General features: G+C 36.7%; 1 protein-coding gene across 2 annotated transcripts in view; it reads left to right on the top strand.

Annotated features, from left to right (window-relative positions):
• Positions 1 to 20,011, top strand: part of PIK3CG (phosphatidylinositol-4,5-bisphosphate 3-kinase catalytic subunit gamma) — a 33,067-nt gene extending 13,056 nt beyond the window's left edge. For both annotated transcript variants that reach the window (XM_079304192.1, XM_079304193.1), the window contains exons 5-11: positions 2,993 to 3,096; positions 5,352 to 5,498; positions 6,652 to 6,742; positions 9,812 to 9,942; positions 10,568 to 10,679; positions 12,494 to 12,651; positions 18,007 to 20,011. In XM_079304192.1, the coding sequence (XP_079160318.1) occupies positions 2,993 to 3,096; positions 5,352 to 5,498; positions 6,652 to 6,742; positions 9,812 to 9,942; positions 10,568 to 10,679; positions 12,494 to 12,651; positions 18,007 to 18,288 (1,025 nt within the window). In that variant the 3' untranslated portion in view covers positions 18,289 to 20,011. The remainder of the gene's footprint in view (positions 1 to 2,992; positions 3,097 to 5,351; positions 5,499 to 6,651; positions 6,743 to 9,811; positions 9,943 to 10,567; positions 10,680 to 12,493; positions 12,652 to 18,006) is intronic.
• Positions 20,012 to 21,737: the final 1,726 nt, after the last annotated feature.

Below are 21,737 nucleotides of genomic sequence, written 5' to 3'. Positions count from 1 at the left end.
TTTTGCCTGGCTTTTTTCCCCTTCCTCCCAACTTTCTTAAAAGCATGTTTATCCTCATTCCTGTTACTTGCTTGGTGTTGGGAGTAAGTGCGAGAAGACATGACAATATTAAAATTCTAAAAGCTATGGAGAGACCATCTCTTCCTGCATATTCAGCCTGGTATGCTCCAGGCCAGGAAGTCCTTGGATTGGAAAGCTTTTCCACTCTGGCTATGCAGAAGTGACTGTGATTATGTTTCAAAAGAGATTTAAAGGAAATATGCATTTATTCTTCAATATATAGTGTAAAATCTGTTATGTTACCACATAGTGTGGTTTAAGGTACTTACTGAAACTCCATATAAAACACTGTTTCTACACAAGTTCCTGAATTTTTCTTAAAATATTCTATAACCTAAATTTATTTAGTCAGAATCTGGTATTTTGGAAAGAACTGTACAACATTGCAGATGTACATGTCTGTAAGAGCAGTGGATCCCATAATACATTATCTTTGAAGGATATGTGGGCAAAGAAGAAAAGCTTCAAGAGAAAGCAATCATATTAACACCCACCAGGTTTTGAAGTTAAAGAATCTTTGGATGTAATGTACAGCAGAACACTGAAAGATGACTTATATAATTGACATTTTCACTGAATAAGGCTTCCTGAAACTGTGGAGTGTCCTAATAATGCTATATCTAATATAATTTATTATCAGATTATTAAGGACATGATTTTTTCTACAGGCACCCTCTACTTCTTATATTTTAAAAAATGCATATCCTAAAATTTATTCCAAAGGTTATTGTTTCTTTTTTTGTCGTGACATTTCTAAGTTCATCATTGTTCATATTTTCAGTCTGAGTGTTTTGTCCTGTTTCATTTAATTCTGTCATCTTATTCTTGTATATATGTTTCTCCAGTGTTTGTGGATTTTCTGTAAAGAATAAATTCCTTCCTGTTAGGTCCATACTATTGCAGTAGCAAAGATGCTGTCAAACTCTTTCTATCACTTTTTGCTCTAATCTCTTTTCTTGTATTTGAAGATAACAAGTAATATTAAATAAATAAATTCCTAAGATCATAATATTACATCTTGCATGGGATTATCTTTCATCACCCTCTGAGTTAGATGCTCTGTCTCCCTAGAATGTGTCTATGCAGCTATTTTGTTGTTAAAGTGCATAGCACCATGTTCTTGAGCCAGATCAACTTGAAAATTGTTTTAGCAATGCCTTTACTTCTGTTTTAAAGTCAGCTATTCCTCATCTTTTGTAGCTTCAGTTGGTTTGCTTACAGTTTTCAAATTACATTACAATGAGGACACTTACTGAACTAACAGTAAACCATAACAGTAAACTGTAAAAAGTAACTTTCCTAGATATTTGTCTAGGAAATCTATAGTTACATAATAGAAAGCTGTTTCATTATCCAAGTTACTACAATTTAGGTGCTTTTCGGAAGCAGGGGGGAGTTGTTAGAGTTTTTTTTTTGTTGTTTATTTGTTTGTTTGCTTGGTTGGTTTGTTTTTGTGTTATTGTTTGTTTGGGTTGGAGATTTTTGAAGTGTTTATTTGAAAAGTGTCTTATTTTAAAGTTCATGTGTTAGCTCCTGTATGTCACTGACAGATTTATTTTTCACCAGAAGAGATACCATGTTAGTTATCAGGCACTGCTACTAGTTATTTTCTAAAACTCTCTAGGGCAGATGTAATATTTGTGTTCTGTGAGTTGTCAGCCATTTCTTTTGGCTTAACTTTCTTAATTCGATAGCAGCAGTTGAACTGTCCTGATTTTTTGTCTAATGTGCACTAAGAGCCCAAAAAGTCCAAGTGTCCTGGGCTGCATAAAAAGTAGCATAGGTAGCAGGTCAAGGGAGATGAGTCTGCCCTTCTGCATGGCCCCTGTGACACTCCATGTGGAATACTGCATCCACAGTATACTGAGCCACTCAGAACAGTAAAGACATGGATCTGCTGGAGTGAGTCCAGAGGAGAGTCACAAAAACAATGGCAGGGCTGGAGCACCTCTCCTGTGTGGCCAGGCTGAGAGTGCTGTTCAGCCTGGAGAGGGCTCAGGAGACCTAACATCAGCCTTCTGGTGCTTACAGGGAGTTTGTAAAAAAGATGGGAGACAAACTTTTTAGTGAGGCTTGTAGTGATAGGACAAGGGTTAATGGTTTTAAACTAAAGGGTGACAGATTCTGACTATGGAAGGCAAGGCATTATTTTATGATGAGGGTGCTGGCACACTGGAAACATGTTTCTTTTAGAACTCTGCTCAGTCTTTGCCCTAATGCAGGGTAATAGCCAGTGTATTGCTTATGCTGCTGACACTCACTAGCTGAGGTGAACAAAATGCATTGTATAATCTGTACTATTCTGAGTAGAAGATTCAGAAGCTTGAGGTTTTCTTAATTAAAAGATTGCATTTAGGTTTGAACATTAAAATTGTTGTTCATATAAATATACAGCAAATTTTCTTCTTACAGGAATGTGGGATTGAGAAGGCTGCACTATGAAACCAGTTTTAGAAGGATAGGAAATTCAGTGTCTCTGTAGTTTGTTTCCTTATAGTTACAGAGTAATTGATTCCAGGAAGGCAAAATCCATGAATCTGTCTGCATTTCTTGTCAGTTATGAGGGAAAATACTTTTTGGTGTGTTTTACTGTGTTTTGTTTTTTAAATGAAAGCTGGCATTTTAATTTAAACTCTTACTGTGCAGTGTTTCTAATATTGCAGAGAAGGCACTTGATTTCTGAGGTGTTTATCCTTAGGTCTCTTTTATCTTCTGAGGACTTTATCTTTAGGTATCTGAAACAGCCTGACCATTAATAGTGTAAGTTAAAGAATTTTCCTTCATTCCTTGAATCAGGAGATCCAGGAGGAAAGCAATTAAAAATGTCAGCAAAATAAAACTTTTTAGTATAATGTTCAGCAAGTTTGATTACCTTAAACCTTTTTGCCTTCCAATGTTTGATTTCATTGTGTTTTCTTTCTTGTAATTGCAGTTATTGCACAGCTGAGACAAAAGCTTGAAAAATTACAGGGCAGCAAACTTCCAGAAAGTTTTAGAGTTCCATATGATCCTGGACTAAGAGCAGGAGCACTAGTGGTAAGCATATTCTGACTTTCTACAAATATTTTTTAAAAAAGAAATTTATTTGCAAGTATGTGCCACTAGGTAAGAAGTTTTGCTAATATGTCAAAAGGTCTTATTACTGTGTGGATATAATGACATTGCATGCACTCTGTAGGTTTTTGTTCCCAGAGCTGTTATTACTTTTCTAAATGTAATGACATGCCACCATGTGCTAAAAAAATTGCAACAACCCATGAAATTCTAATAATTAAATGGCAATTATAGCTTTTCCATTAGTTAAATACAAGATTTAACCAGGTGGCTGATTTTTTAAAATATTTTTTAAAAAAATTAGATAACAGCATAAAACTTTTATCTGATTCAGGGGATTTGGGATATTCAGTTTCCATTCTTCCAGTTACTTTCTCTTACCCTCATTCATATCTGTCACTAAGGTTTGGGTCCAGACCTTCATCATACTGACAAAAATGTCTACCTCAGCTATTTCTGATTTTTCAGTATTTCTATGTTTGTTTTGTTAGAAAATACATTCTGATTTTGTTAGAAATACATTAAGAAACACTTGGGTTTTTCTATATTGCTGCCTTCAGTTTTGTGGTGAGATTGCAATTGTGTATGTTGACTCAGAGTTAAAAAAAGATTCATAGATCAGCAGATGTGTAGTGAGAGGAAATTGGATCATGCATATAAAATGCAATGTGAGGTCTGGGTAAAGAAGCACAGTCAAGATCCTTGGACCCCTTGATGTGCAGCAAGGATCCTACAAGGAAAGAACCCCTTAATTTTCTTCTAGCTAAGGACAGACAAATCATCCAATTTAAGGAATTGCCAAATGTTCAGGCATTGTCTAGATATGGGTATGTTTCTGTTAAATAAACCTGTGCCTTGGGAGACAGGCCATAAGCTAGTCTGTCTTCAGGCTGAGAGAATTAAACACCTCTCAGGTGAGCACTGTCAGCACAGAAGCCAGTTCAGACATTTCTTACTCAGAAGTAATTTATGACTTCTTAAATACTATTTTCTTCTTTGTATTTTGTATCTTCTCTTTAGTCATCTTCTTTTTATTTTTTATTTTTTAATACAGAAATCATCAACAGCTTGACAGAAAGTAGATCTGAAAATAAAATATTTCTCTAGATTTTCTGGTTTTTCTTCACTTAGGAAGTATTCAGTCCTACCAGGACCTTCCTGGTTGAATGAAACAATATACTTACAAAGGAAAGTAGCTACATCCAAAAATTGATGGGTTAGCTTTTCCCAAACTACATGAATAAAAATATGTGGTAAAACAAACTGAGCTTTCATTTCATGTTGGTTCTAACGAGTGCTATTTGTCCATAATCTTCAAAACCTAAAATTTTAGAAGTCTAAATGAAATACTAGAAACAAAATCAGAGTTTCTAATAAGTTCAAAAACTTCTTTACTTTTTGAAAGTAAGGATGGTAAGAACTATTTTGTTTTAGACTACAGGCTCAGAATTTCAGTAGATGAAGCATGAATATACTAAAAATACTCCTATATTGTGAATTCTATCTGCTCTCAAACACTGATGTGCACTTGCTTTTTTTTTTTAATTTTAGATGGCTTTATTATACATAGTAATGTTCAACAATGAATCAGGAATTCCAGAATAGAAAGTAAGACCTATTAAAGTTGTATTAGCCATAATAACTGGAGAAAACATTTGAAATACTGCAGTTTCAGTACTGAATTTATCTGTATTGAAAGTGTAATAAAACTAAATAGGGAATCTATTTTATCTTATGAATTATTATATTAAATTAGTTTCAAAAGTGCCATTTCCCCATGAATTTGAACAATTTACTAGAGGAATTGAATCAAGCAATCTGGAATGTTGCTAGAAGTCAGAAGGGTGGATGATGTGGTAAATTGCATCAGACAATGATTATGTTCTGGTTTTGCAAAGCACCTGTCAAAGTGCTGTTGTGAAGGACTGTATTTTTCAGTTCTGTCAGAATCTCTGTTCCTATTTTAAATATCTCTGAAGCTGATTTGCAAGCTAAATCCAGTTTTGGAGAGTCAAGATACATATTTTCCTTTATCATGAACGATGGTTAAAAGTTGTGCAGGCTCAGGGAGGCTTTGTGTGGCCACTGAACTCCATCCATTACATGTGCTTTCAGTGTGTTGCTTGTGGTATAGCTGAGTGGAAGTTGGTAAACTTTTCTGTAGCTGCTGTTAAAAAGGTTTCTTGGGTTGATGTTGGCATACAATGGCTAGCAAGCATTAAACATGTCTTTTACAGATAGAAAAATGTAAAGTCATGGCATCTAAGAAGAAGCCTCTCTGGCTTGAATTTAAATGTGCAGATCCAACAGCTCTGTCAAATGAAACCATAGGCATCATCTTCAAACATGGAGATGACCTCCGTCAGGACATGCTAATTTTACAGGTATGATAGCTAAAGCTCCTAAAGATTAACATGAATATTTTAAAATAATTATACTTTTCCAAAGTGTGTATACCTTGTCTTTACTGTTCATATGAAATATAAGGTTGTCTTTTGTATTTAAAACTTGGTATGGCAAGGCTGATATCAACACTGGATCATCTTTGTTGTACTGCAGTTTTTCATGTTACTGTGTTATGGATTAACCCTGGTGGGATGGGAAAAGAGGAAAGGAAGACTAAGAGCAAGAAAATTTATGAGTTGAGCTAAAGGTGGTTTAATAAAAAAGGAGAAGTGGAAGAACAAAGGAAGAAAACAAAACAAGTGGTGCTAAGGCAGTCAGTCACCACATCCCATGAGTGGACCAGTTCCCAGCCAGTCCCTGCACAGAAGATGGTTAACCTGCATAACCCCTTCCTCCCTGTTTTATTGCTGAGCATGACATTGTTCAGCATGGAGTATTTCTTTGGTTGGCTTCAATTATCTGCCTGGTTGTGTCCCCTCCCAATCTCTTGTGCACTCCAATCTAGTCACAGTGATGCAGGGTGAGAAACAGGCAGCCTTGGCACTCAGGAGACACTGTTCAGCTGGGACACTGGGACAACAGTGAATGCCATAGCACTGCTTTGGTCACCCCCTAAACCACAGCACAGTACAACCTGCTCTGAAGAAAATGAGCTTCATCACCATCAGACACAGTGCATACCGTTACCCTGGCTTTTCTTGCCATATGCCATACATATTTCACATTTTGGTGTTCTGGAAACAGAATCTTACTGGCAAGATGACCTGTTTCTCTGATGAAGTGCTTTTATAATTTATTTATGCAATGGATAAAGTTAACAAATGAAAAATCAGTAGCTAGCATTACTCTAGTTAGAGCATTCAATCTCACCTTATGTAGAAATCATACAATATATTTATTAATACTTTATAGAAGAGTAGATATTTCCTGGTCACAGAACAGATGAAGAAATATAAACCCTGGTTCTATAACTGATCATCTTGAATGGCTGCACACTTTCTGCATTTATCTCTTAAACAACAAAGTAAGTTTAGCCCCATCTTAGAAGTCTGGGTAATGTTATTTGGATGAGTAATCCGTAATGTTCAAATAATTTGAAATAACTTGCCACATACATTTGTTTTTTACTAGATTCTTCGAATTATGGAATCTATTTGGGAAGCAGAATCCTTGGACCTCTGTTTATTGCCATATGGCTGCATTTCTACAGGGAACAAAATAGGTATGTGGTCACACTTGCTGTGATTAGAAATTCAAAATATCATATTTACAGAGGATGTGTATGGGAGAACTATTCTAACATGTACTGCAGTCCTGAGGTAAATAGCATTTATTACACTTTCTACGAGCAGCCTTCAGTTGAATCTTGGCAGTGGCTTCTGCCCTTCCTTGAGCTGCAGTACCAGCTTTACTGGCTGTGATTCCTGTGCAATGGCTTGGCTTGTGCTGCAAGGTTCTCTTTAATGACAATATTTAGTACAAAACAGCAGGGAAAGTGAGCGACTTATTCAAGATGTATTTTAATGTGTTGATAGGAATAAAATAAAGAGCAAAAGCTTCGTATTTTTTTCCTGACCTAAAGCTTCATACCCTATACCACTTAGAAGCAACAACATTACTTAACAGGATACTCAGGCAATGCTTCTCACAGGGCATTGGTTTCTGCAACAGAGATGATAAATTTTTCAGAACTTGTGGTGAAAGAAATCAGGTAACAAATCCCAATGAAAATAAGACTCTTTATGATTCTTTAATATACTTTTAAAATGTACTTCCTCTCTAAAATCCATTGCTACATAAATTTTTTTTAACATCCTTTTGATTTCAGATATCTCAGTAATGCAGGAAACCCGACTCACTGATAAAATACCTGGTAGCATGACATAAGAGAGATTATTTTCTTCTCATAGAAGTGTTTTAAAATTGAATTATATTTATTGATAGAATTTTAATCATAAAGGAAATAGCATTTGGATGTACAATTTTCTAAGTAACTGTAAATATAAGGAAAGTCATGGTTTTTTCTCTCCTTTAGAGGTGTTAAACCTAAATTTTAGATAGCTATTTAGGATCTGATTTAATTTTGTTTAAAGTTATCTCAAGACAATTGAAAAAATGAAGGAAGGAGGAGGAATTCTGCCAGTGATTCTAGTGTTTTCATACTTGAGCAACAGATTTGTTATTCTTTCATGAATTCTAAATTGATTCCCCATTCTTCCATCTCAAGGAAGTTGCATTTGAATTTCCTATAGGCATGGGAGAGATGCAAGAATTTAGCATCCTTTTAGCACCACAGTAGGGGTATGGTTGATCACATTAACACCCCTGTTTGTCTTGCTGAGAATACCTGCAGCCTAAATTAGTAATGCCAATGTGGCACACTTTGATGTAGAGCTTATGCTTGTTTGGAACAGAACCAAAGAGCAGTGGCATGCAAATGGTCTTTCACAGTTTTCACATGTGGTCTTCGTCCAGGCTGCTTCTTCCCTCCCTCTTCATACTTCCATGGAACTTGGGCAGTTTCTGTTAGTTGACACAAGGACAGTACACTGAGCACAAGGAAATAGGTGTCTTACATCTGGGGCTGACTGCATAGAGCATTCTCATTCTGTTAAAGACATTGCATCCAGTGCAGTTTGTAATTTTGGAAGCATCTGTCCTCTTCATTGCTGCTGCCAAGCAGATCTCTGTAGGATGAGCTTTCTCTTCTCTATCACTGGTAAAAGGTGATACCCTGCTCTCTCTCCCTTTGAAGTGTCCATATGTTCCTGGCTCTGTGAGGCAATTATCACTACTTACTGTGCAGCATGACTGCTGAAATTAAGAAGTTCAAGCTGGCTCTTAGAAGAGTTACCTGCCTTGGTACCACAGAGACACAATGCATGGTGCATTTCCTGCTGCACTCCCTCCCAGCTGAATGCAGCCCAGCTGAGTCCTGCTATCCTCTGCACCTCCTGAGCCAGCTCAGCTCCCCAACCTTTAAGGAGCTGTTGGCCAGTAGAGGGAGATTTGTCAGCTCAGGCAGGGAAAGACTTTTTACTGCTGGAATGGGAGCTGGAGCTCACACCCAGGGGAAAAACAGCAGCATGACATGCACAGACCAAAATGCAAAGCTTTTTAATTTGGTGGTCTTGGTGGTGGGTTTTGGAGGTCATATTTCCACAACAGTGTTATGGCAAACATATCCAGGCCACTGTAAGACAGAAGAACATACCTCCAGGGGATATTCAGCCATGCAGAGAGGGCAGGAAGAGATTGATGTGCTGTTACTCTGTTGCACAAAATTTGCGTGTAATTCAGTAATTGCAAAAGAGTGGGATTAGGAATAGAAAGAAATGTATCTGTTTCAGAGAGAGTTAAATTGAAAACAACTCAGAAAGTGCTTTGAATTGCTTTGGAGGAAAAGGGGTATTTTTATTTGCTTGCTTATCTCTTAACTGGAGCTGAAGCTAGAAGACTCTGTTGAACTTGAACCAGAGAAAGAAAATAAGATATTTTCAATTACCAAATAAATCTAATTAAAATGTGACTTTCTCCCATACAGTCATGCCCAGTCTGGACTGCATTTGCTAATCTTGGCTACAGGGCAGAGTTGTGTTGCAGCCTCTGTTTCTGCATTTCCCTCTATCTTCCCCTCCCCACATGCTGTGCTGGCACGAACAGGACAAGGCTCTGTTTGTGCACCATATTGCTGTGGTGTGCCAGTGTGCCTTGGCAAGGGCCTGTTCAGTTTGGGGACAGGCCCCATGGCCCTGGCAACCAGAGCCTTCCACCTGCAATCCCACTGCTGTGCCTTGCTGTGCACTGGTGTTCTGTGCTTTCTGTGTATATGCACACTTAAGCTTAAATTAGATTTACTGCAGAAGAGCCAACTCTATTCCTCTGCCACAGCCCTGGCAACACTTACATCCCTAGACTGCAGCAAAACAAAAGCTTTTCTTCAGCTATATTTGTGAAGTTGGAGAGAAGCTGGGGAAAATGTGAAGTGGAATCAGGACAGGGATATTTCCTCTCCTTGGGAAAAGCCTTTATGCAGTGGGTCCCCACTCATCATGTGGTACATCCATTTTAAAGGGGAGGAGATTTGATGCCAGGCTCTTTATGAACTCTGGCTGGTTTCAGCTGGGAGTGAACAGGAACCATTGCTCCTTGTCAAATAAATTTCTGCTCACAACCTATGAAGATCTGCAGTTTATTTTTAAACACAGTTTAAAATTTAATTTTGAATATTTTTAAGATGCTTTGATAAAAATTTAATAACTTCTTCTAATCTTTTTGTTATTTTTTTTAGGAATGATTGAAATTGTGAAAGATGCTACGACAATTGCCAAAATTCAACAGAGTACAGTTGGGAACACTGGTGCATTTAAGGATGAAATATTAAACCAGTGGCTGAAGGAAAGATGCATGATTGAAGAGAAGGTGAGTTCTTTGAATTTTTAGGTAGGATTTTTAATTGCACCCTACTAATTTAGGAGCATAGAGCCCATATGGACTGTGCCCACTGGTTTGTATTTGTTACTCACAGGAGTTTGAAAAATCCATTCATTTTCCCTGCACTCAGCTGCAGGTGTCTGTGAATGAGCCTTTAGCTTCCAGCTGGCAGCCAAACTCCTGAGAGACAAGATGCTTCTAAAATCACTCCTTTATCAGTGGAAGTTAGAAGTGATACATCAGGAGCAGGTTGAGAGGACATCTGAGAACACTGAAAATCAATGTGGTTTTAGAGGATTTAGGTGCAGGTTTGGGTGCTCACAACTCCTTTGCTTGTGTACGTCCACTGACCTACTACAGCTTTCTGCCACTTTTTTTTCCTCAGAATGTGTGAGCTGCTCTATGCTGCTTTTCTGTGCTGATGGGTAGAACCAGCACAGGGAGTGCAGTGCAGGGCTGTGATCTTGATCTCTGCTCTGCAGTGGTGCATTTTATAAGACAGTTTGCCTTACTGTTAATAGAAACATTTCAACAGAAAGATATATAACTTTGAGAATTATTGCATTTAGCACCTAGAACTGAAGCATTTAACATCCCTAAGATTTATTTGCAGTTTCAGGAAGCTGTGGAAAGATTTGTTTATTCTTGTGCTGGATACTGTGTGGCAACCTTTGTACTTGGAATAGGAGACAGGCACAATGACAACATCATGATTACAGAAACAGGTGGGTTGTTTTTTGAGAATTTCATAGATGTGCAGACTGTCTGTACTTCACTAGATTTATGGTTCATTTTAATAAATAATGTATTTAACAATGAATGAAGAGACACAAACCAGTTCTGTCAGTGGTGCTTACAAGGTCAAGTCCTCCTGTAACACTGAAATGTATTTTCACCCCTGTTTGTCTTCATACAGGTTGGAGATATGTATCATTAATAATGCCTTTATTTTCCAAGGAGCAGTTTGATAGGAACTAAGTCATTAGAAATGCAAATCAAAATATTTTCACTGTCTACATCTAAGGTCTGAACTAAAAAAAAACTTTATAAAGCAGATAGCTGTTCATTGATCTGATGTGTGGATGTGGTTCTGACAGTGTTCAGTGGAACTGAATTCTGTCAGAATTGAGAATTCAGATATTGCTGGACTGTTTTCACTTCTTAGGCATGTAATTGCTTTGTGTACTGTTGTAAAAAAATTTAGGAAATAAGTGTACATGGAGTGTATTTGTTTTCCAACTAAAATCTGTGAGATGAAGAAACTCACAGTTTTTTTGTACTATAAACTTTGGAAGTTACTTCCATAGCTGCACATTGTTTCATCCTTAATTTTACTTACCTTTGGAAAGAACCCCAGAACAATCAGTTCATACAGAGTAGTTTTATTTAGTCTAAGGAATTCATTTTTTATTTCATGATCCTCTCACTTCATAATTAGTCTCGGATAAGAGATGGAAAAAAGATAGAAGGCTGGATATTTGATATTGATTATATTAAAATTTTATCAGTTGAAGGCTAGAGTTGAAGATAGAAGTTAGCTAATTGAAGACTACAGTAAAAAAAGTTCATCAGAAGCCCTTGAGGAAAAACAATAAATGCTTTGATTTTGACATGATATATAATGTAGTGTGGTGTGAGTTCCCACTGGCAGAACATGAGGCACAGATCGGTAGACAGGGAAACAGAGAAAGAATTGTTGTTCTCTTTGGTCATGAGCAGGTTTGCCTCAGAGTCTTTAACAGGATCTGTCTTGAGCCTCAGGAGCCAGAAGGATCTCAGTCTGAGAGGTCAGATTTGGTAGGCTGGGGGAACTTGAAAGCTGGCTTAAAATATGGAACACCTACAGATCACTGTGAAGTATCATCTTACATATTCGATGTTTTGTCTTTTTTTATGAATATACCACTGCTACAAATCTATGTTTTAAGTAAACATACTCTTGTGTCCTGGCTGCCAGTGAAAGTAATAAAGTGATGAAGAGAGTGGCAGCACACTCCTGTAGGTGTAATCACTCTTAAAAAGAGAGGTTTTAATCACTTTTGTGGGAGCTGATGCCCTACTATTCCAAAGGGTGACAATGCAGACTTCGAACACACAGAGTGGTTTAGAAATCACTAATGGAGGTCTGTGAGGATAAAGCATGTTCTAGGCAATGACATTTGCCAGGGAGATGGGTAGTGCCAGAATCCCATGGCTATTTGAAACATAACCCTCGAGCCTTTTCCGTGTAGTGATGCTCTGATTGTTACGGGTATAAGGCACAAGCTTTCCTTGGTTGATTTTTGAAAAGCTGTGAATATATGTTTAGATAATACAGTAGTTCTGCCAGACTTTTAACAACTGCCAAAGAAGTAATTTTGCTAAGAGGACAGAATTGTGTATTTCCCAAAAAAAAGAAAGAAAATAGTCTTTTCTGCTGACCTTAAGAGAGATTCATATACACAAAAAAAAAAAAGGGGTTGGAAGTACTGTGAAAACATGTAAGTGTTCTTAGCAGTTTATTGTACTTGTCTAAATGTAACTTCTTCTCTTTATGAAGGTAACCTTTTCCATATTGACTTTGGCCATATTCTTGGGAACTATAAAAGCTTTCTTGGAATTAATAAGGAGAGAGTTCCTTTTGTACTGACTCCAGATTTTCTGTATGTCATGGGAACTTCCGGAAAGAAGACAAGTCTCCATTTCCATAAATTTCAGGTATCTAACAATGGGTATCTATCTGCAAATCAATTAAGCAATGTGTTTTTACCCTCTGAAATGAGCATTAAGTGTCTTAGTTTTCAAAGATCTAGGCTCCTGGGTATTATCTTAATAAAATGTACTGAATCATAATATAATTCTGGGATATTTTAGGTCTAACTAAGAGAAAAAATTATCTGTACAATTATGGGAACTAGAATTCAAACATTTGCAAAGGCATATTGAAAAGCTTGTTAGCAGCAGACCAGATAAGCAGTTCTTTCTTCATTCTTGTCTTGACTGAAAGTACTTTGCAGACACCTTCAGTGTTTGTGCAATTAGAAGAAACTCAGGGCTCTAAAGCAGAGCCTCTGTGGAGTATGAGCAGGTGGGAGGCATTTGTCAGCTGGCTTTGCCAGTTATTCCCTCCTGATTCTCCCCTCGAGTTCTGAGGCTTGGACTGCTGCTTCTGAGTAAAAGTCTGTAGTGAACCAAAGCTCTCTTAGATGCTGGTTTGGGAAGTGAATGGATAGATTTAACTCTGAAAGAAACTAATGGTGTTAAAAATCTGTTCTATTACTTCTATTTGAAATTGATCTCCTTCAAACCAGTTATGATTATTTGAGCTAGTGTAGGACCTGGTCAAAGAAGGTGTTCAGTATGCAGTTCCTATGTTTAGTGAAGTGATTGAGAATGTGGTTGATCAGAAGTACATATATGTCTGAGGTGTTATTATTCCAGTGGTCTTCTTTAGAGACTTTGAGTAAAGTGTCTGATTTAGAAAGCAGATTCCTTATAATAGCAACAGAAAATTTCTTCTGCTGAGTGAATCAAAGCTAAAGCCTAACTTTCATGTTCTGGATTCCTTGTGGGTGAACCAGTCCCAGTATGGAGTCTGGTTTTCTAACCTGAGCACTTAATTAAGGTTCTTCCTGGTGGATGGTGACTATGTCCCTTTGAACATACACACTGTTGTATAGCAAATCTGTGTCCAACACATCCACACACCCACACATGTACACCCATCTCCCTTGGAATTGTCTGTGATGAGCAGTGAGAGTTATCCTAAGATGATAACACCAGATGGGTCCCCAGTGCAGTTGCTTCAGCATTTTGTCTCCATTTGTGGCCGCATCTCAGTGCTTTTACTCACTCATCCAAAACTGAATGTTCTTCATCTTCAGGCTGGACACATCCTGCAGGCCTCCCTGCCAGGGATGGAGATCCACTTAGATCCTGTTGCAATTCCCTCCTTTTGGTGTTCTTATGTTAGGACAAACCACACTGTCTACCAGAGACAATCCAAAGGCAGAGGGCATGTGAGGAGAGGACCCACATAAAAAAGAACCAACCATCTTTGGTTAAAGTCAGTGCCCAAACTTCTGAAAATAATTGAAGAACCATGTGCAATCTTTGAATCTTCTTTTTTGTGCTTATCACAGTGGAAAAGCTATGAAGGGGACTTGTAGATCAAAAGATGTTGGGGTGGGGTTTTCCATGGGAAGGGAATGCTGAATCCATGCTCTCAGGGAAGCCTGTGATCTGTGCTGGGTACAGCAGTGATGCTGCTGCTGCAGCTGTAGGTCATGTGGGACTGAAACACCAATCTGGGGTATGTAATTTCAAAAAAGACCTCTGTTCTGGAAGCAGGAAATAGTTAAAAGTCTTAAAGTGTGCTAATGGAGAATTGAAAGATGTCTGCAATGAGGTAAAGTTGTTTCCATATATATGGATCATCCAGCTCTTTAGAGAGTATCTGACCTTTACTTCAGCAGCCCAAATACAAAAATCAATTAGAAATAAGTTTGGTCATAGCTTCTCTTCAATACATCATGCCTCCATCATGGAGTCCTGAGTTTGGCTAAATAAGCTTTTTGTTACTCTGATACTAATTTCTAAGTACTGCTACCATCCCACTAATGCTGATGGTTTAGGAAAGCTGTGATAGCACCAATGTCATTTCCATTAGTGTCCTTAGCCAGATAAAATGTGTTCACTGTTGTGAGCTGTGATGGTCATAAGAGACCTGGGCATTTTAAGTGACATGATTTAGGCACACACAACAATAAACTGACCAAAAAATGTAAGTTCATGTATAGATCTGCTGCATATACTGCTATACAAATAAAAGAGTAACACAGAGCAAGATTTGCATCACATATTTTGCTGTGAAAAATGTATGTTTTACATGGCCAGAGTTTAAAAAAAACCAAAATTATAGTTTAATTTTTCAATTTACTTGTTTCATCGTGTTTCCTAATACTGAGGGATTCATTCAATCTGCCTGCTGACTCATTCATGTATTAATGGAAAAGTCTGAGCATTTATCCTTCATTAACTTTTAAAAGCATCTCTCATTATTTTATACTTGACTACATTAAAACAGTTTGTACTTCAGAAGACTCCTTTGTTTTTTACAGTTTTTGATAACTTAAAAACCTACTTTTATAAAATTGTATTTCTTAGTTATCCACTGGACATAGTCCATAGTCCAGTGCTCATATTGCAAATGCTGGAGAAGGTTAAAATGGCAAATAACTTTGACCAAAGTTCACTGCAGAAGAGTATAGTTCATTATTAGTGGACTTCTGAGGCTGTTGGTGGCCTGAACTTTTCTGAACTAGCAATGAAGTTCCTTTCTATTAGTTCCTAATCTAATTTTGTTTTCCTTTTTGTTTGCATTTTTAATAATGGTTTAATGAAAATTAGAGTCCAGAGGTTATTAATGACGTTACAGAAATGCTTAGAAGGAAGCAATATTTGATGGGCTTTTTCCTCATCACAGACATGTATTTAAGCATAACTTAACCTGAGAAGACAAGTATTTTTTTGTTCCATCTATGATTTTTTCAGCTGCCCTAGTCCTGCTCAGATTTCTCTTACTGTGTTTTTCCTTTCCAGCCTTTGGCTGAAACCCACCAATATTCTTTCTTCTATGTACACACAACTTTGTCACTTCTTACTTGTAGAAACCTTTGAGTAAGCCTCATCTTAGATTTTGATGGTCCTTTTTGAGCTTTGTCCACCTACTTACTACAGATTTGCCTGAAATTGTCAATTTGTCTTTGATAGTTTGTGCATTAAATTAACTCATTTTTATGCATAAGGTTTAATTTAATTAATTAGTTATTTTTTCATTACTCTGCTGACTTGATCATACAGAGATCTTCAGTGCTAATCAATTTTTTCCATACCATTTCTTTACAAAATCTCATGTATTTGATTGTCAAAGGTTACAGAAAATGGAAGATACATAATTCATCACTAAGAAATACTTACTTGCAGTATACTGTACAGGGAAGGGATGGCTTATGTAACAGAATTTGGACACTTTATATTGTAAAAATGCCTGGATTTTAGGATAATAATAATTAGGACAGTTTCAAGCTTTCAAAATTATTATTAATTTTTTTTTCCTATTAGGCAATAGGATTTTGGTTTCTCCTCACTTCTCTCCTTTTGATGGCTTTTGATGAGTTAGGGGCTTTCTTAATCCCCCAGTGAGCATGTACATACCTTCACACATACCTATCATCTGGGTTATTTTTGATTCTCACTGCCTCTTTCAAAAGTGCAAAAATTCCTTTTTTTTTAAAGATACTAATGCAAAACCACATTCAGTTCCTGCCTGAATAAATAACTGTAAGAGGTAGATGCAGATTTTTCAAATGTTTTGAGTTTCTGGAAGGACTGCCTTTGAGATGCAGTGAGACAGGTTTTTCTTGACTGCGTAATTGTTTTTCTGTCTCAGACATCCAAAGGAGTAAGATACATCATCCATACAGAAATGTAAAACCTTCTTTGATATAACTGTAAAGACCTTTCATCTCTTTCAAGGGTAACAAAACACAGACTAACTTTTGTGACAAGATTTCACTGTTTGAAGTTGATAATACAGAAGTAAAATTTCTTTTTTCATTTTTTTATCCTGCTATAATGGAGAGAAACTATTCTCTGTGATAAGGTGATAGTGATTCCTATTGTAAATCATGCTTTGACCATTGCATTTAATCCTTTGCTGTGCTAGAACTAAACTAACACTGGAGTTCATAAGTATGACCTTATTTCAAGGCAGGATTTATTTGGGAACACAGTAAAAGATTTAACTTCCCAGGCAATACTAAAAAAAGAAATTGTACAGACACAACTTCAATACATCATCTTTCTTCCTTAGTTTTTTTTCTAACCTGTCTGACTGGGTGTCCTGGTGTTGCTGATGTAAACAGTGATAGATGTTAAGATTATTTATACACTTCTTCCTATTTCAGAGGAAGAAAAAAAGCATGTGTCTTGTAAAAAATGTCCTGTTGGAAGTTGACCTTAAAATATTTGGATTTCCCAAGTATTATTCAAAAACTTAATATACAGTTGTTGAAAGGTTAAATTGAATATTTAATTGGATAAAAATTAGCATTGCTTCAGCTGTGGTTTGAATAATAACAACCTTCTTGGAAATATTTTTCATATTTTTACATTACTGCATTGCAGACCTAATTGCTAGATGATTGATGATTGATGTCTTCATTGCATTGTTCTTATTTCTGTTAGTAAATGAGTTATACATTTAATATAACTGAAATATAATTGAAAAAAATGAATTATAATGAATAATTTCAGTTTATATATTAGTCGGTTAGGAGGAAATATTTTTAAAGCGTGCATGTTTTTCCAAGCTGCAGAAATGTCATTTTTTTAAAAGTTCTGCTGTTAAGCACAGATTATTTATACATGGAAATGAAAAGGCTATAAAAAACACCTATGGAATCCAGAATGACAGTACATAGTGATAGAAATCCTCCAGCAGGCAGAGTGCCTGAAGACTGGAGCTGTCAGCTAGCAAAATTCCTTAGAACACCGAGCCTGAAAATCTTCTCTGTTAAATAATCCGTCACCACTGTGAAGTTAATAGACATCTATAGAAAATGCAGAACAATCCCCTGGAGGTGCTGCTTTGTTCACTGTCACTTGCCAGCCACAGTCTTTAAATGGGAGCATCCCAACAGGAAAGGAAGACAGTGAATTATTGCTGTCTCTCTTAACAGCCACAGAAGGAGCTTATATGGTAGCCAAATTATTTTGAAATTTTGGTGAGGCTAAGGCTTTATGCTTTAGTAATTAATGCAGTATTAAGAGCTGCTAGTTGTACACCCAAACAGTTCTTGTTGCCCAAGCTGTGGTGAATGAAGTTACACTGAGCAGCAGGTGCAGAAATTTGTGTCACGTTTCGACTCCGTTGAACAGCTCTGTTGGCTCTCCTGTCTCTGACATACTGGTGTGATTGAATGGCATTGCTTAATGAGAGTCCTGTGAAATTCCTACACCATCCCTCTCACTCCATCTCCTCAGCTAACAAAAACCTCTTCTCTCTCACAGGACGTATGTGTGAAGGCTTATTTAGCTCTCCGACACCACACAAACCTGCTGATCATCCTGTTCTCCATGATGCTAATGACTGGAATGCCCCAATTAACCAGCAAAGAAGATATTGAATATATCAGGGATGCACTGACAGTAGGGAAAAGTGAAGAAGATGCCAAAAAGCATTTTCTTGATCAGATAGAGGTTTGCAGAGATAAGGGCTGGACGGTGCAGTTTAACTGGTTTTTGCATCTTGTGCTTGGAATCAAACAAGGAGTAGAAAAGCATTCTGCTTAATTTTTTATGTAAATTAACTGTGGGTGTGAATAGGAGGTTAGTGAACCTACATGTTATTTATGAATTCTGAATCAATGAGCAGTCAAAATTGCCTTTACTCTTCTGGCAGCTTAAATGGATCTTGTAAAAAGGCAGGACATTACTCTGCCCCTCCAGAAGATCTTCCTGCAGATAAGATTTTTTTTTTTTTTTTTTTTTAATTTCTAGTGACACTTCAAGTTGCCGGATTTTTTTAAGTAGTTGCTTTGCTGATGTGGCTTTGATTATTTTTTCTTTCTTTAGCAATAATTTCAGATAAATATAAGGAGGAGGTTGAGTAAGATGGTAACCTACAAACCTCCTATGACCTTACCTTAATTGTTTATGAGGGTCAAGTCCTTCAAAACCAGAAGAATTTATATAAAATCTGTGATTATAGTGAAATCTATGTAGACAATCCATATCTTTCTCAGGATGGTTTACACACAAGTGTTCTTCGTCCACATCCTTCTCTTTTGTCCCTTCCTCAGTGTTTGTCCTTTCTGGATTTTTAACATGTTGTCAGTAGAACAGAGCTTTGGCTCTGCCATTGGAGGAAATTGCCTTACTGTTACTGTAACCTCCTGACAAAGAAACCAATCTTGACCAGGAGAAACTCATAGTTCTGGAAGTTCCTCAGATTTGAACATTAAATTCTGAAGGTTTAATTTTGAAAGACTTTTTACTGTACTTTTCAGTGGGGAACGTCCATATTATATTACAGTTTATATTCTTAGTGTAAAGTTATTAAAATTCCACCTGTATAGAAAAAAGCTTTGCAGAAAAAGCAGTGGTACTTCCTTATCCCTCAGAGAAAACTCCTTGTGTAAGAAGTAATTGACATTTTACCAAATATCTGAGAAACCCAAAGTTATTTATTCCTTGGTGATATATTTTCAGGATATACCTAGAAGGAATTAAATGTAATCTTTGAAGTTCTGTATATTTTGCTATTTATTTTAAAATTCCTGAAGAAGCAATACTACTGAAAAGCTATTTATGGAAGAAAAAACCCCACTTTATCTGTAATTTCAATATTTAAACTTAAAAGAGGAAAAAATGGACAGTGTTAAGTAGAATTTTGACTCTCGACTGTAGATTGCCTGCAAATCAAGTCTGCCTGTGGTAGAAAAGGAAAAAAACATCCAGCCTGAATTAACCTTTGACTTGAATTATTATTGTATACTTCTTGCTAATTGATTTTTACCAAAGAAAGAAGATGGCTTACAATATTGCTTTTTTGCACTTGTGCCCATGTAATTTCTTCCTTCATTATAGTGTTACATGGGTTTTACATTACATATAAATGATTAACTGAATTTTAAAATTCTGTTATCATTTGCTTTGATCATTTCACAGAACTGTTATGATTTTAACTACTGTTACTACTGAGTGCATTCTTGAAGGATTTTTAATAAATGTACTGTAATTGGTGTCTCAGTTATGAGATGTAGCCAATCTATTATTGAAATGTAGATGTTTAATTGGTTACTGTGCACAAGTATTTTTGATGTAAATGGTAGACTTCAGTTAAGGAAATCTTTAAGGTTAAAATGTAGACTATTTTGTTATTCTGTTACATTATTATTCTGTGCAAGATAGGCTTTAGATCCTACTAAAATATAAACTGGATGGTGAATATTGTCTGTAAAATGGTATTTTTAGATTTGTATTTTGTAGATCTGAAATAAATTGTTATGTTCTATTCATTTGATTATTATTCATGAGCAAGCATCTTAGCCCAAAATACATATAAATATTCTTTATCCAGTTTCTTAAAGACTACCTGATCTCAATAAGAAATCATATTCAAAGTCCCACTCAGAGGAATTGTTTTAGTTCCATATTAATAATTCTGTATGATGTCAGATATCTTACATTTTAATAGTCTAAAGTATTGGAATTGCAATTATTGTAATTGTAAAATGTGAATAGAATATTGCCACTTTGAAGAACACTTTATTCATTCCTGGTCTGTTCTATGAAGAAAAATCTGAAAGATTTTAGTAAGTTCCTAGTTTTAAAAAATAGATCTAGTGCTAGATATAAAAATATCTAAAATTCTATATTTTATCTATATAATATCTATAAAAATAATAAGTGCTATAAGAGAAATAAGTGTTAATCACAACTTCAAGGGAAATGGCACTCTTGAAGCAGCCTCCGTTTGCAGGAAAAGGTCTCCAAGAGATCAGTACACAGAGAAAAGTAGTTTAGACATGCACTACACTTAGACTGATGATTTTTATCAGCAGCTTACAATGTGCTATATTGAATTGTATTGCAGACACCTGAAACACCTCAGTGCTGAACAAATTACTTTTCATTGCTTTCCTTGCCCATGCAGCCTGTGGTTGGGCTGCCTGGGCTCTGCTAGGCTGCCTTCTGTCTCCTGAGAGATCAAACATAGCTGCCAAATCTCCTCTTTACCTATGGAGCAATCTGTGAGCACCAACATCTCCTTATGAATGGCTGCACGATCATGGGGTTGAGTATCAGCTGGATTTTGTGTTCCTCTGGAAACCTCCACCCACCACTGACCTTGTTTTGTGGCAAGCCCTGGCACAAGGAGGAGCAATGAGAGCTGTGGTTTGAGGCAGTGCAGCCTCACTGGGGAGAGGAGCTGCTTTCAGGTAAGGAGGTGGCACAAGAACACATCTGCACATTCCAGAGCACAGCTGTCCTGTGCTGCAGTTCTTGGCATTCCCAAGGCCTGGAGACCTGGAGCTTTAGCACAGATACCACTGCTGGAGCAGGAAGCTGAACCACAATTTCCTGAGTCTCCCAGTGCATAAACTCACTGACCTTTCAGAATAACTTAATAGCTGGTTTTTAAGGCTTATAAACCAGGGCATGTAAATTAGTCACTAACCACTAACCTTTTTCAGAAGCTCTAAAAGAGCATGCAGAAAAAGAAAATTACTACATTTTCTGTGTAGGTCTCAATTATCATCATTGTCTTCTATTACCCTTAAGATTACTTTTTGAAAATTATTTTAAGGGCTACTTTGTCTTTGAGATCTGTCATATTTTCTTGGTATTCTCATTCACATTAAGGCTGCACCTAACAATGGAAATTTGAATCTATTTTTAGAGTCAGTGCCTCAGACTCAGTTGTGACTTGACAGCTGCTTTGTCCCCAGCGAGGTCATTGAGATGTTGGTTAGTGAGTGTGTCCCCAATGCTCCATCCTAATTTTATTCCAGGACAGGAAGAGAAGTTCAAATACAGCTCAGGTGTACAATATGATTATATTTAGATCTTCATTGAATGCACTGGTTGCACTTGTTAGAAGTGCTTAATCTATCATTAGCAGAGTATTGAGACTTAACATGTTTAGCAGATTTTTTTTCTAAAATGTGACCAGTGACTTTAGAAAAGTATCAGTGGCAATTATGATTCTTGTATTTTTATTATAAATCTTTTTCCTG

This window comes from Erithacus rubecula (assembly GCF_903797595.1).
Source record: "Erithacus rubecula genome assembly, chromosome: 4".
Taxonomy (NCBI): domain Eukaryota; kingdom Metazoa; phylum Chordata; class Aves; order Passeriformes; family Muscicapidae; genus Erithacus; species Erithacus rubecula.
This window is presented reverse-complemented; position numbering and strand designations above follow the sequence as displayed.